Below are 12,109 nucleotides of genomic sequence, written 5' to 3' on the forward strand. Positions count from 1 at the left end.
AATAGATCATTATCAGTTGCAGTTCAAATTTAGTTACATACGGTCTAGAGCCTGTTCTCCCCTCCACGTTAAGTAACAGACTCAAACTGCTCTCTGATTATTACTTTGGGGCTACAAGGAGCTCTGGGGCATAATTAAAAATATTTCCAGAAAGAATCGGTAGACCACATCTGACGTCCCACCCCCTGTTAGAATTAGACCACATCAAAGGGACCCTTTTTGTTTTCAAAAATGGTCACCAGACAACTTAAAATATACAAGAGTGGGCTTATGTTTTATTGTATAGATGCCTGACTAGAGCAAAACGACTTAAAGTTGCTTGCTATTCAGTGTTGTACCAAGCGAGACAAGGTAGCTACAGCCCTTTGATATTTCCGTGGAGGTCGTATTCATTTCATTTGAAAGGGAACCATTAATGATAGACCTATAAGTGTTCCCCTCCCTAATAAGTAGAATACACATCGCTTGGGAAGCCTGTCTGTGTCAGATGCCCAGGGCGGAAAGATTTGTAGATGATGGTGCTAATTATGAAAATGTGATCAAGATGGAAGCAATTTGAGCAAAAGTCATTAACGTGTTACTCTTCCACCCACTAATCTTTTTGGTTTATTATTGCGGTGGGAGGCGGAGGGGGGGGGGCGGGAGGAGGATCTTGCGGGATTGTTTTTTGCAGAGCAGTAATGAGAAATGCCCTGCAAATCCAGAATTGTAAAATGTCAGCTGCACATCTACAGGGCGATGCACCAGGCTCGGGGCGAGACCTGAGATTTGCTCGGCAGAGATGGCTATAATTACCCAAAGTAATTGTGTTTTATCTCGCCTTCGCGCCGTGCCGGTGAAAGCATCTTTCAGGAGCCCCGTGGCATGTTAAGAGCTATTTTTCGGCTACCACTTTTGTCTTGCAGCTCGTCAGAGGTTACGAGTCCGTAGGACCCGATTTGCGGTGCGAATCCCCGAGAGGAAGGTTTTTCAGAGGGGTTCTTGTTTTAGGAGGGACTGAAGGATTTGGCCCGCAAGCAACCATCTCCCTCCCGCATACGCTCCAAGACTGGGGTCCTGCATGTTTATGTTTTAATGTCTTTACGTGGATACAGTGCTTTAAATTTTTAAATTTCCAGGCGTTTACTTTTGCTAAACATACTGGAACTACATGACTGCCTGGAAGTGGCATTGCAGAAGAACAGCAGTAAAGAATTAATTGTACAAACATTTATCATCCCCAGATCAAACTCTCCTTGTGAGGCTAGGGCTTAACTTGCGGAGAAGAAAAGGGGGAGGAAGGGGTGGTAATGGCGGAGAGGGGTGCTTGTGGGTTTTTTATGTGTTTCCTTTTATTCCAGACGACTACATAATGAAAAGCCTTTTAACCTTGGAGAACTACTAAATATTAAGCACGGCTTAAAATAGGGAGTTAGCTTTCGAGACCGTTTCGTCCTCCTGCTATTCCTTTTAGGAAAAGGTCGTATCCCTTCCCTTACTTTCCCACTAGTAAAAGCTTCCTTTTTTTTTTTTTGAAGATCTCTTTAACGTGTAAGGAAATCCTCGTGCTCTACATAGGAATGTCTTTAAAAAATATTTTATAGACCTCTTCTTGTTCACCGGTTCTGGAAAAAATTTATATTGATCAAGGTCAAACCCTTGAGTTCTGACGTGACTCACTTCAAAGGTGTATTTGTGTGCCCTTCAAGCACATTAATACTAATTATCTCTCAAACACTTCCCCAAAACTCCTACTGCCTGTTTCAGATGCAAATCTAATTAACGAGCTGCCTTTGAGTAGCACACAGGGACAGCGTAATTCACGGAGCTGTTGAACCTTTTGCCTTCTTTTATATTTATTTATAGGTAGCTCCATCATATTTTGAAAGCGTAGGCAGTCGTGTGAAGCTACATGGTAGCGAGTGCAGGTCTGCTATCGCTAATGAGACTTACCAGGCACCAGAGTTAAGAAAAAGGATTAGCTCCAACTTCTTGCAAATGCATTCAAGGGACGCCTATAATAACACGCGCTGGGCCCTACTTTGTCGAAGTTAATTTAGAAATGACTAAATCTTGAAAGGCCTATCTAAATAATGCGTATTATTTGTAACCGTGAACTGATTGATTTAGTAATAACTGTTTGCTTTCGACGCCGGGGACAAAGCGGGGGGGGGACACGAGGCTGAAGAAACCCTACCGCCTGAGTGAAAGCCATTAAAGCGTGCTCTCCCCCTTCCAGCCCCCCGAGAAGCCAGGACCCGCACCCCCTTTCCCATGCTTCTGCGCGTAACATGCGCCCTTTCAAAAGCCGCCCCCCGAAGATGTTTGCCTCAAGCATCGCCCCCCCCCCCCCGCCCTCCCCCGGCTGCCGCAGGCGGGCCCCGGGCTGAGCAGGGGGTGGCGGTGCCCGGCGGAGGGTCCGCGGCCGCTCCGCGCCTCTCCTCCGCGCCTCTCCTCCGCGGGGCCGCGGGCGGCAGCGGGGCGGGCGGCGGCCGCAGCCAGTCCCCCGTGCGGGGGTGTGCGGTGCGTGGTGTGCCGGGGAGAGATGCTGTGTAATTTTATCCACGCTGCGCTCTGGGAGTTCACACGAGACTGATACCTTTTGCCTCCTCTGCTTTGTATCAACTGGTCGCAGATCAGGCTATTGTTGCAGGAAGCTGCTTTTATTTCTATGCTCCGTCGATCAACTATTTTCCCCACAGTCTCCTGCCGAAATTCAGTGGGTGTCTCTCTCTCTCTCTTTCTGCCTCTCTGTCTCTCATGCATGCCGTCTGTCTATCTGGAAACCCAAGGAGAAGGCTGATCACGGCAGCTCCATCTAATACAAACAGCTGGGACTCTTCGGTGGCCTTTGCTGATGTCTATTGATTTAAGTAAATCTGAGACAGATAAAAGGGCCAGATCGAGGCTGATAAAAACTTGCCAATGCTCCACGGCTCGAACCGGTGTGTGCTCTGCAACTTTGGAGTGCTGCTAGCAAGACGTCTTTAATGGGACCCCTGGTGTCATTCGCTCCAAGCCTCCATCTCCCCAGCAGACTAAGCGCTGCGGCCATCATGCCACAATGGTCATAATTTGGATCTTGTTCCTGAGTTTGTTGCAGGAGCCGTGGTCCGCAGGGCGGGCCGCGGGGGTGCCCGAGGCCGCCGGAGCCTCCCCGAGCGACCCCCGGCCGCGCCGGGATGCGGGGGGCCGCGGCGGCGTCTACGAGCACCTCGGGGGAGCGCCCAGGCGCAGGAAACTCTACTGTGCCACCAAGTACCACCTCCAGATCCACCCCAACGGCAAGATCAACGGCACCCTGGAGAAAAACAGCGTCTTCAGTGAGTACCGGGCGCACCCTTCCCCATCCCGCTTCCCCCGGGCCGGGGTGCGCGGGGAGGGGGGTCTCTCGCTCGGACCAATTGCGTCCTGCTCCAGCATCAGCGGGCAGGCGACGGCGGGTGCCGGCACGGTGCCGGACGGGGCGGCGGCGAAGCCGCTCCCGCCTCTGCTGCTGCCCAGCGCTGCCCCGGGGCCAGAGCCGCCGCACGGCTCGGGCTCCTCGGCGGGGACCGGGAGCAGCCCCAGCTGCCGGGGCTTTCGCCCCTTGCCCTCGTCGGGCTTGGCGAGAGCTCGCCTCGGCGTTTCGGGAGCCGCCCCGCTGGCTCCGCCGGACCCCGCAGCGCCCTTTCCGCGCCCTCGCACCCTCCCGCTCCGTCCCCGGGGACCGGAGGGCTCCACGGGGCAGCCCCCTCTGCCCGCGGCCCGGGCAGGGGTCTCCCGAGCGGGCCCTGCGGGGTGCGGGGACCCGGCCGGCGGCGGAGGGGCTCAGTCCCCGCGGGGCAGAGCGGGACCCCCGAACCCCAGCTCCTTCCCGAGCTCCCCCCGACGGGGACCGGGAACCTGCCCTGCGCACCCCGCCCGACCTGTCACTTGCCCTCGCTCCGCCGGGGGCTTCCCACGCCAGCCCTGGCCCGGCCCGCTGGGCAACCGGTGGCCTCACACCTCCCCGGGGCCGAGTCCGGTGCCCTCCTCGACGGGCTGCAGGCTGCCCTCGCCTCCCTCGTCCCGCCCCAGCTTGTCTCCCGCCGGGGGCTTGAGCTTCCACGGGCTAAATCACATCTGTCCCCTTTGACATGTGCCCGGGATCGGCGGTAATTAAGATGAAACGGGATATGTCGGGAGTGAGGGGGTTTGTGCGAGGGCGGCAGCAGGGAGGAGAGCGGGGCTCCGCGCCGCCGCTGCCCCGGGGGGAGCCCCGGGCGCCCCCGCACCCAGCCCAGCCCCGGCCGCGGGCACAGCCCGGCCTCCGCGCCGGCCCCGCCACCCCAGGAAGCGTAAATCCCGGCTGGTGATGGCACACAGAGATAGGGAGACCTCAGGGATCTGTCTGAAGTCCGTGAAGGAAAACCACTATTTCCTAGAGGAAAACCCCCTCGCTATCAAAGCCTGGAGGAGGCATCCTTCAGCAGCGAACCGGTGCCTGATTCAAAACAGCTGTACCAAAACCACCCCAACTCTCCCAGGCAGGGTCAGGCCAGCAACCCAGGTCCGCAAAGGGACAGGCCCCTGGCTCTGCTTTATCATTGCCGAAAGGCAGCAATGGGTTTGGGTGCAAGGGTCACCTTTCGCCTCCAAACACTCATAGAAAGTACCAAGCTGTTGGACCACAGCTGGAGAACTGAGAGCAGAGTTCGAGCGAGCCAGCTAGAGAGCCCTGCACATACAACACAACATGTCCTGAGCCATTTGTGCCTCCATCAGCGTCGTGGCACCTTTGGCTGGACACAGACGTTTTGGCAGGTACTGTGCCAGCCTCGCTTGTGACACTCTTCTTGTGTTTGAGACCCCATCTTTGATGGCCTGAAAATCTCCTCCCTTTTAATTTGGCTCAGACAGTCATATTGTCCTTGTCTGGAGGGCTACAATGACCTCCTAAATGACAAGTTCCTTTCATGATTATATACATGGCTCTAAAATGCAGCCGACTCACTCTGTTTTACCCTCTGGAGACCTCAGCAAGGGCTTTGTCCTGAAATGGACAGCTTTGTGACTGGTTTCAATAAGTCAAGAGCTCTTGTGTTCCTAAGCATTAAAGAGGATTTAAACTTTTTTATATACATATAGGATTAAGTGAACCTCTAGTTCAGTGTCAGATCTTTTTCATTTTTGAAAGAGTTCAATCTCAATCAGACATCTAGGGATTTATTGTCAAGCTTGTCTCAAACAATTCCCACATTGTCGTTGTTTTATATTGTTTCAAATAATAGTCTTGTTTCATTCACATGATTGCACTATGATTTTGGTGTGAGCTAGTGATAGCTGTGAAATCATACTCTGCAGGTAAGCAGTCATTCAAATGTACCTCAACAAATTACACATGATGGGGAGCAATGACATCTCATAATTGTTTCTGATTCTAGGTATTCTTGAAATAACTGCTGTTGATGTCGGAATCGTTGCCATCAAGGGCTTGTTCTCTGGCAGATACCTGGCCATGAACAAAAGGGGCAGACTTTATGCATCAGTAAGTTTTGCTTAAGACTGGCATATGCCTGTCATTTCCTATGGGGAGAACAGATCAAGTGGGGAGCACTGATTTCTTATAAATAAACATTTATAGAGAAAAGAGTAATGTTATAACATATTTCTGTCAGGAATTGTCACAGGCAACCAATCAGTATCTTTTTAAAAGTGGAAAGAAGCTGTGTCCTTACTGTCTTATTGCTTGTACAGCCAAAGGCAGAAGAACGTATTTGGCAAAGGTATTTCACACGGCCAAAGTTCTGGGCAATTGGATGCACTGATAAAGACCTCAGGAGCCAGCCTTTGCTGTGCAGAATGTCCATCTCTGTTCAAAATTATCCATATTTATATTTGATGTGGATCTTGGACACTGGCAGACGATATATGTGTCAGATAAAGAACATCCAGAAGCAATTGAGCATCTCTGTTATAAGAAAGCAGCCTCCTGACAGGAGTTTCTTCGCACAGAGCATTTGGTTGGGCAGTGAAAGAATTTACAGGTACTAAAAGGCAGGGCTATAGCAAGGAAAGGAAGTGTGAGAAGGTGCGAGAGGATAAAGGTGAAAATAAACCCCTTATCCTACTCTTTTGACCTCATTTTTTGTCCAGAAGTAAAATCTGGGCTCTACTGATATCAGTGGGAGTCTTGGCTTTTCAGCCTAGCCAATATTTCCCCTCAGTGAATAAAATACTTTAGCCTAGACTTCTTCACATTCAGGGACATACTAAGGCATATTTGTCAGTGTGTATACTATACACATTATCTACCTACTTGAATTTCTTCCACTGTCTTTGATTACATCCCTAGCAACCTTGTGATCTCTTACTGTGTAACAGCCATACTGTGCAGTTTCTCCAGGAATCCTGTGGTATGGAAACAGATTTGAAGAGGGTAAAATATGGCTATGTGAAATTTGCTGCCTCCAACTAGCCATTATATGTAATTTTGTTGATTTGAACAGCATGATATATCCTTCAGCAATGTGAGCTTTTTCCATGTGAATGCAACCTAGGTAACGCAATCAACTCAGCTGCCTCCCTGGTTTAACGTATTTTACTCCACCTTTTCAAGAATGTTCTGATAGTGTTTACGACCCAGCTTTTGTCATGTGTCTCATGTGATGCACACTGATTAAGGGGCCTGTGTCTAAAGTTGATGGTTCTTTGCTGGTGCAGAGAAGCAGATCACAAACAATTTTGGCAAAGAAAAATGCAGCTGAAGTGGAATGAGGACATACCAGCTCTGCTGTGCCAGAGCTAAGGCTGGCCATTTCTATGCTTCCAGTTAATATTCTGATTAAAATGGGCATCTTTTTCAATGGAGCTCCTCCATCAGCTCAGAGCCAGCGTCTGCCCCAAAGAAATTAATGGGAAGGATGAATTTTCAAGTTCTTTCTCATCTTTCTCTCTTTCTTGTTCAAAATAGGTATGTTTTTTCTCCAGATTAATTAAACTGAATTAAAATAAGACTAAACAAATTCTGAGCAAAAAGCTCCTCTCCTAGAGTAGCGAAAAGCCTAGAGTAGGATAGCCCAGAGAGTCCTTTTCTCCTGGACTTCCCTTTCTAGTGTGAAGAGCATCAGGCCATCCTGAAGTTTGTTCCACTATCAGGTGCCAAGGAATATCAGCCATGAAAGGTTTCTGTACAACAAGAAAAGATAATTTTTGCTGTTCCAGCTCAAGTTTGAGAGAGACTGTTTCAGACTTGTATTTCAGAGCTGGAGGGACAATCCAGGAAAAGCTATTCCACTCCAGCTTTTTTCACAGAAGAAGCAAAGGGTGAGGGCTCAGCTCAGGAGAAACTTCCTGGCTTTGCTTGCCTAGAAAAAACTGACCAACGGCTTTACTGATGTTACTGTGCCAGGAACCTGTGCAAGGCCCCTGTTTCAAATAAGACTGACTTCTTTGGGGATAATTATTCAGGGAGCATTTTATGAAACGATATTGGAATAACTCCATTATCCCTTGGATCACCCATTTTCCCATGTCAATAAAATGAGTTTGTTGAGCCTGCAGAATTCCTTTGTGTCCTTAGCAGATTGTGATAATCGTCTAGGTTTATCCTCTGTGATAAACCCTCTACAAACAGAACTGAGGCAGACAGCAGGACAAATCTATCTACATATGGTAGTTGCGTGGGCTCCAGCACCACAGCATATGAAAACCTTGTCCTTGCAAGGAAGGGCACTTCCGTTTTACAGCTGTGAAGCTGAGACATGTGGAGTCTTTTAAAATCTTGTTAAAGGCCTATCAGCATTTCTGGTGAGAGAACAGCATTAAAGACATGTTGTTAATGGAGCCTATGGCTTTTCTGGCCCCAGCCTGGCTACCTGTGCCCTTTCTGTGTCCTCCACAGAGGCAATGCTAAATAAAAAACCTCTGTAAAGACCATGGTAGCAGTTCCCCTCTGCCTCTGTGCTTTACACGTTAGATACTGAAGTCTTAATCGCACAGGTACAGCAAAGATGATTTTGTAGTTAAGAAAAGATGTACAGTGTGGGAGGTCCTTTTATCTGCACCGTTTCTACTGCTCCCAGGGAGGGGGACGGCGTTCCTCTTGCCAGGCTTTTGCACACTGTTTTCTCTCAGTTGAGGACCAGATGAGAAGGGGCAAATTTTGACAGATCATGTAAAATGTGCGCGCCCAGGATGGGTGCGTATTCTCCCTTACCGTTTGTGACAAAGGAGCAGCCTAGTGTTTTGGAGGAACACACTGGTGGGCAGGGTGTACTTTCATTTTGTTATGCTGAAGCAAACAAAGAAGATTCATAAAGGTGTTGTTACTGCTCCAAAGACTGCAGGTGTATCTAACTACTAATATACCAATTAAAGAGCCACATTTTACATTAAACCGCAGTATTTTACCTTTTTCATAGATGTCAAAGGTTGATAGGCAGCAATTAAATCATCTGTCCCATTCACAGGCATATTTAGATCTGTAAGCACAAAAAAATTAAATTTACAGCTGAACAATCAGCAGAGCCATTCATTCCTATTCACATGCCATTATTTTTTTTCAGATTGTTCTTTGGCCTCTTTCTGTCTCTGACCCCCGAGTATGCTCACACTGCTGACAGCACCTTGTTGCTGAGTTTTTCTTACCACATGTGTTGCTGTCCTTATCCTAAAACTGAGTTGAGTCTTGCTTAAGACTTTAGTCCAGTCTTATTGAGGTAGAAGAGAGCTATTGCCCGTATAGTCTTTCTTAAACTTTGTCGTGCTTGCTTTACAGGAAAATTATAATGCAGAGTGTGAGTTTGTGGAGAGGATCCATGAATTGGGTTATAACACCTACGCGTCCCGTCTCTACCGGACTGTACCTAACAGAGCCGGCACCAAGCGCAAAGCCAGTGCAGAGAGACTCTGGTATGTCTCAATCAATGGGAAAGGACGACCCAGAAGGGGCTTTAAAACTCGCAGGACACAGAAATCATCTCTCTTTCTGCCCAGAGTATTGGATAACAAAGACCATGAAATGGTCCGACTGTTCCACACGAACATGAAATATCGAGAGAGTCTCCTGAAGCCCCTGAGCAAGAACCAGCGAAGAAGGAGAGGACGCTGATGGGGGCTGGGGGGAGCTTGTATGGAGGCTGGAAGTGCCTGAGAGTCTTCAAAATACTACTAAAAAAACTAACAGCTGTGATTGTATGACAGGCATTAACACGGACATTTTTTAGACACTGTATAATATAACTGAAAGTCACATCATTTACTTTTAGCTATTGTAGAATTATTATCTATGGTAAAAGAGATGTGAGCTAAACTAAGGCACATTCAAATGTAAATTAGTTGGATGTAATAATTTTGTCAGACTTTCACATTTGCTTTTCTAAACAAACAAACAAAAAAATCATTTTCATTACTAGTATTTTCATTCTAACTTGCCATAGGGTATTATCTCAGTGACCCTGTCCTCCCAGATCATATGAATATTTTACACTTACCAGTTTGGGGTCCACAGAGAAAGCATGGCACTTTCATGGCTGTTTTGGCAGTTCCTCATAAAAGACTACATTCTTATTTTTATGGAATACAGGAGTTAGAAAACTGGTTTATTTTTTAACTTACATATATTTATTTCTATTTTATGATCAGTCAGTATCAATTATACTTTTTCCATGACTGTCCAAGAAAAGTAAAATTGTAAGCTACTTCAAACATTTCAACAGATCTACATATGACTAGAGTATTTTTGAATTTGTTTAATTAAAAACCCAAGACACTTGACCTTGTCATTCAAATAAATGAATGTTGGTAAAGTGGCATTGGCATTAGCCAAGCTTTAGCAATGTATACCTGTTTACCAATTGATGAATCCTCTCCCATATTAGGACTCAAATATGATGTGAAAGCTGAGTTTGTGGTGTGGACTGAACTTGCAATATAGGAAAATTCAGCACTGGGGATGAGAATCTTTATCAGGTACTTTTGTTTAGCCAAGTTTTCTACAGGAATTCCTAGTTCTAGGTTAAATTTGTTTTATCTGTTGCGGGGGGGAGGGAATAACAGTCACATTGAGCATACAAAAACTGTAGTGACTCACTAATTTAAGGTGGCTGCTATGTTCTGATTTTCCTTTCTTTTCAAATGGTTGTTATTTTCACCAGGTAGTCCTAAACTGAAAGCTTCAAATCCAGATGGGGGTTGACAATCTTGAGTTTTGCTTCAATCTACATAAAAATATGTTTCTATAAATTTTTCTACTCTGATTCTGGAAGTTAACTTTTACAAAGTTGAGGGGAGTCCACATCACAAGTTTAATTTTGAGCAAAGGCTTAAGCTTTAAAATTTTGTCTTCACAGCCAGGAGATGATAGAGTAGTACAAAGATTTAGATGTGCTTGACAAGCACAAATAATGGTCATTTCAAAGAGATTTGGCCTTGTGCTCTTCACTTACTAGAATTGGGCCCTGATACAGCACAGCTGCGGAAAAGAGAGACAGCACTGAAATAAACATTCAATCTGAATTTAACAAAAGATCTGTAAGTTAAATATTACATTATATAGAAACAGACAGGTGCAAATCCCATTCCTTGTCATATTGACACAAAAGCCTTCTTGTGGGCTACCTACTGAATAACAGTATGATCATTTAAAACTAGGTAGTGAAAACCTCCCATCACTAAGGGGTGAGTTCTGTGAGAGAGAGACGTAAAATGAGTCCATAGAATGAGTTTACTAAGCCTAGTAGTTATAGGTTTAGCACTGCTTACATCCCTATAAAGGCAAAAACAGAAAGGTGTCTTTATACCAAAAAGTATGCTCCATTCCTTCCACCTTCGTCTCTTTTCTGTAATCTTCTAACAAACAAGAAAACTATGTTTGAATAAGAAAGCCAAAATTCTTTGATCTCTGCTTTCCTTTATACTGAAATAATGTAAAAAGTGTAATGATACTTAAATGATGTACATTAAATAATGTGATGTGGTGCACACGGAACAGACCTAGGTTTAAAAAAGGGTACAGAAAACCATGAACCGTGTTCCCAAATTTTCTTGCTTTTACAAAATAACTGAAAATAGTGATGGGATCTTCACAGAAGTAATCAGGCAGTATCGTGTCAGGAGCCACTGAAAAAGCTGTGCAAAGAAGAAACATAGAGACTGAAAAAGAAACAGAAGAATTCCGATTTTCTGTTTTGTTTACTCTCCTGTGAGCCACACAAGGTCCAAACTACTGCAGAATTCAAGGTGACTTTTGAAAGTTGGTTGTATCAGTGAAGAAAATTAAGTTTTGCATCCTGGGCATCAGGGGTGTTTTGGGGAACCATTGTTGACTACGCCAGCTACCCTATCTCAGCTCTGTTTTTCCCTTCAGGCTACTGGTGGGGGCTGAACAATTTGACAGCAGGAAAGAGAGGGACGTAGGGAGTCCTCACGGCTCTCAATCTTCAAGAACAAAATGCAAGGGAAGGAAAGTGTCAGTAAGCCCAACTGGCAGGGAAAGATCACCTACAGCTGAAAACTGAGAGAGATGTTTTCCCCCATGTCTAATTTCTGGGTCATATTTATTTTGGCCACTTTCAGATCTATTTCACCTCAACTTGTAAGAAAAACAAGATCCATTCTCAGCTTTCTCTCCCTAAAAATTGTTGTTGTAAAGCTAATGACTAATGAGTGCATCAGGTATTTTTGATACAAACCTCATTGTCTAAAGAAAGTGGACAAACTCCTGTTTCCCGTGACACAAAGGTGGCATCTTCACGCCAGCTCCAAGTCCATTTCCTATCAAACATTTAGTCTTCACTCTTAGCTTTTCTCAAGGGCAAGTGCTTGTGCTGACTGTAGCCCTTGCTTTTCTGTCTCTGTTTTTATCAGATTTTCCTCACATTCTTTTCTCCTTCTACTTCTCTTTTACACCTACCATAAAGTAGGTGTAAACTACCTGCCATAATGTAACAAGGTAATTGCTAAGGGTGATAGAGGAACTTCATTAATTACAAAACACCTGCTTACTCCTGCCTTTGTTTTGAGCTGTATTGCATGCTTGTTGTAGGAGTATTGTTTTAAGCACCTTCCCATAGGAAATGGCAATGAAGTTTAGCTTAACGCATGAACTATATCCTTATTTCAGTTTCAGTTTTCATCCCAACAAAGTCTAAAATACTGACACTGAAAA

At 46.0% G+C, this 12,109-nt stretch overlaps 1 protein-coding gene across 1 annotated transcript; it reads left to right on the plus strand.

Moving 5' to 3' along the window:
• Positions 1 to 3,043: 3,043 nt before the first annotated feature.
• Positions 3,044 to 9,052, plus strand: FGF3 (fibroblast growth factor 3). The gene is made up of 3 exons (XM_072865445.1): positions 3,044 to 3,302; positions 5,385 to 5,488; positions 8,720 to 9,052. The coding sequence occupies exons 1-3, from the start codon at positions 3,044 to 3,046 to the stop codon at positions 9,050 to 9,052; spliced, it is 696 nt and encodes a 231-aa protein (XP_072721546.1).
• The last annotated feature ends 3,057 nt before the right edge of the window (positions 9,053 to 12,109 follow it).

The sequence above is a fragment of the Ciconia boyciana genome, chromosome 6 (assembly GCF_034638445.1).
Source record: "Ciconia boyciana chromosome 6, ASM3463844v1, whole genome shotgun sequence".
Classification (NCBI taxonomy): domain Eukaryota; kingdom Metazoa; phylum Chordata; class Aves; order Ciconiiformes; family Ciconiidae; genus Ciconia; species Ciconia boyciana.

Coding starts and splice junctions, on each gene's coding strand:
- FGF3 (XM_072865445.1), top strand. CDS start 3,044: ATGGTCATAATTTGGATCTTGTTCCTGAGTTTGTTGCAGGAGCCGTGG. Junction 3,303..5,384: donor GGAGAAAAACAGCGTCTTCA/GTGAGTACCGGG, acceptor TTCTGATTCTAG/GTATTCTTGAAATAACTGCT. Junction 5,489..8,719: donor GGGGCAGACTTTATGCATCA/GTAAGTTTTGCT, acceptor CTTGCTTTACAG/GAAAATTATAATGCAGAGTG.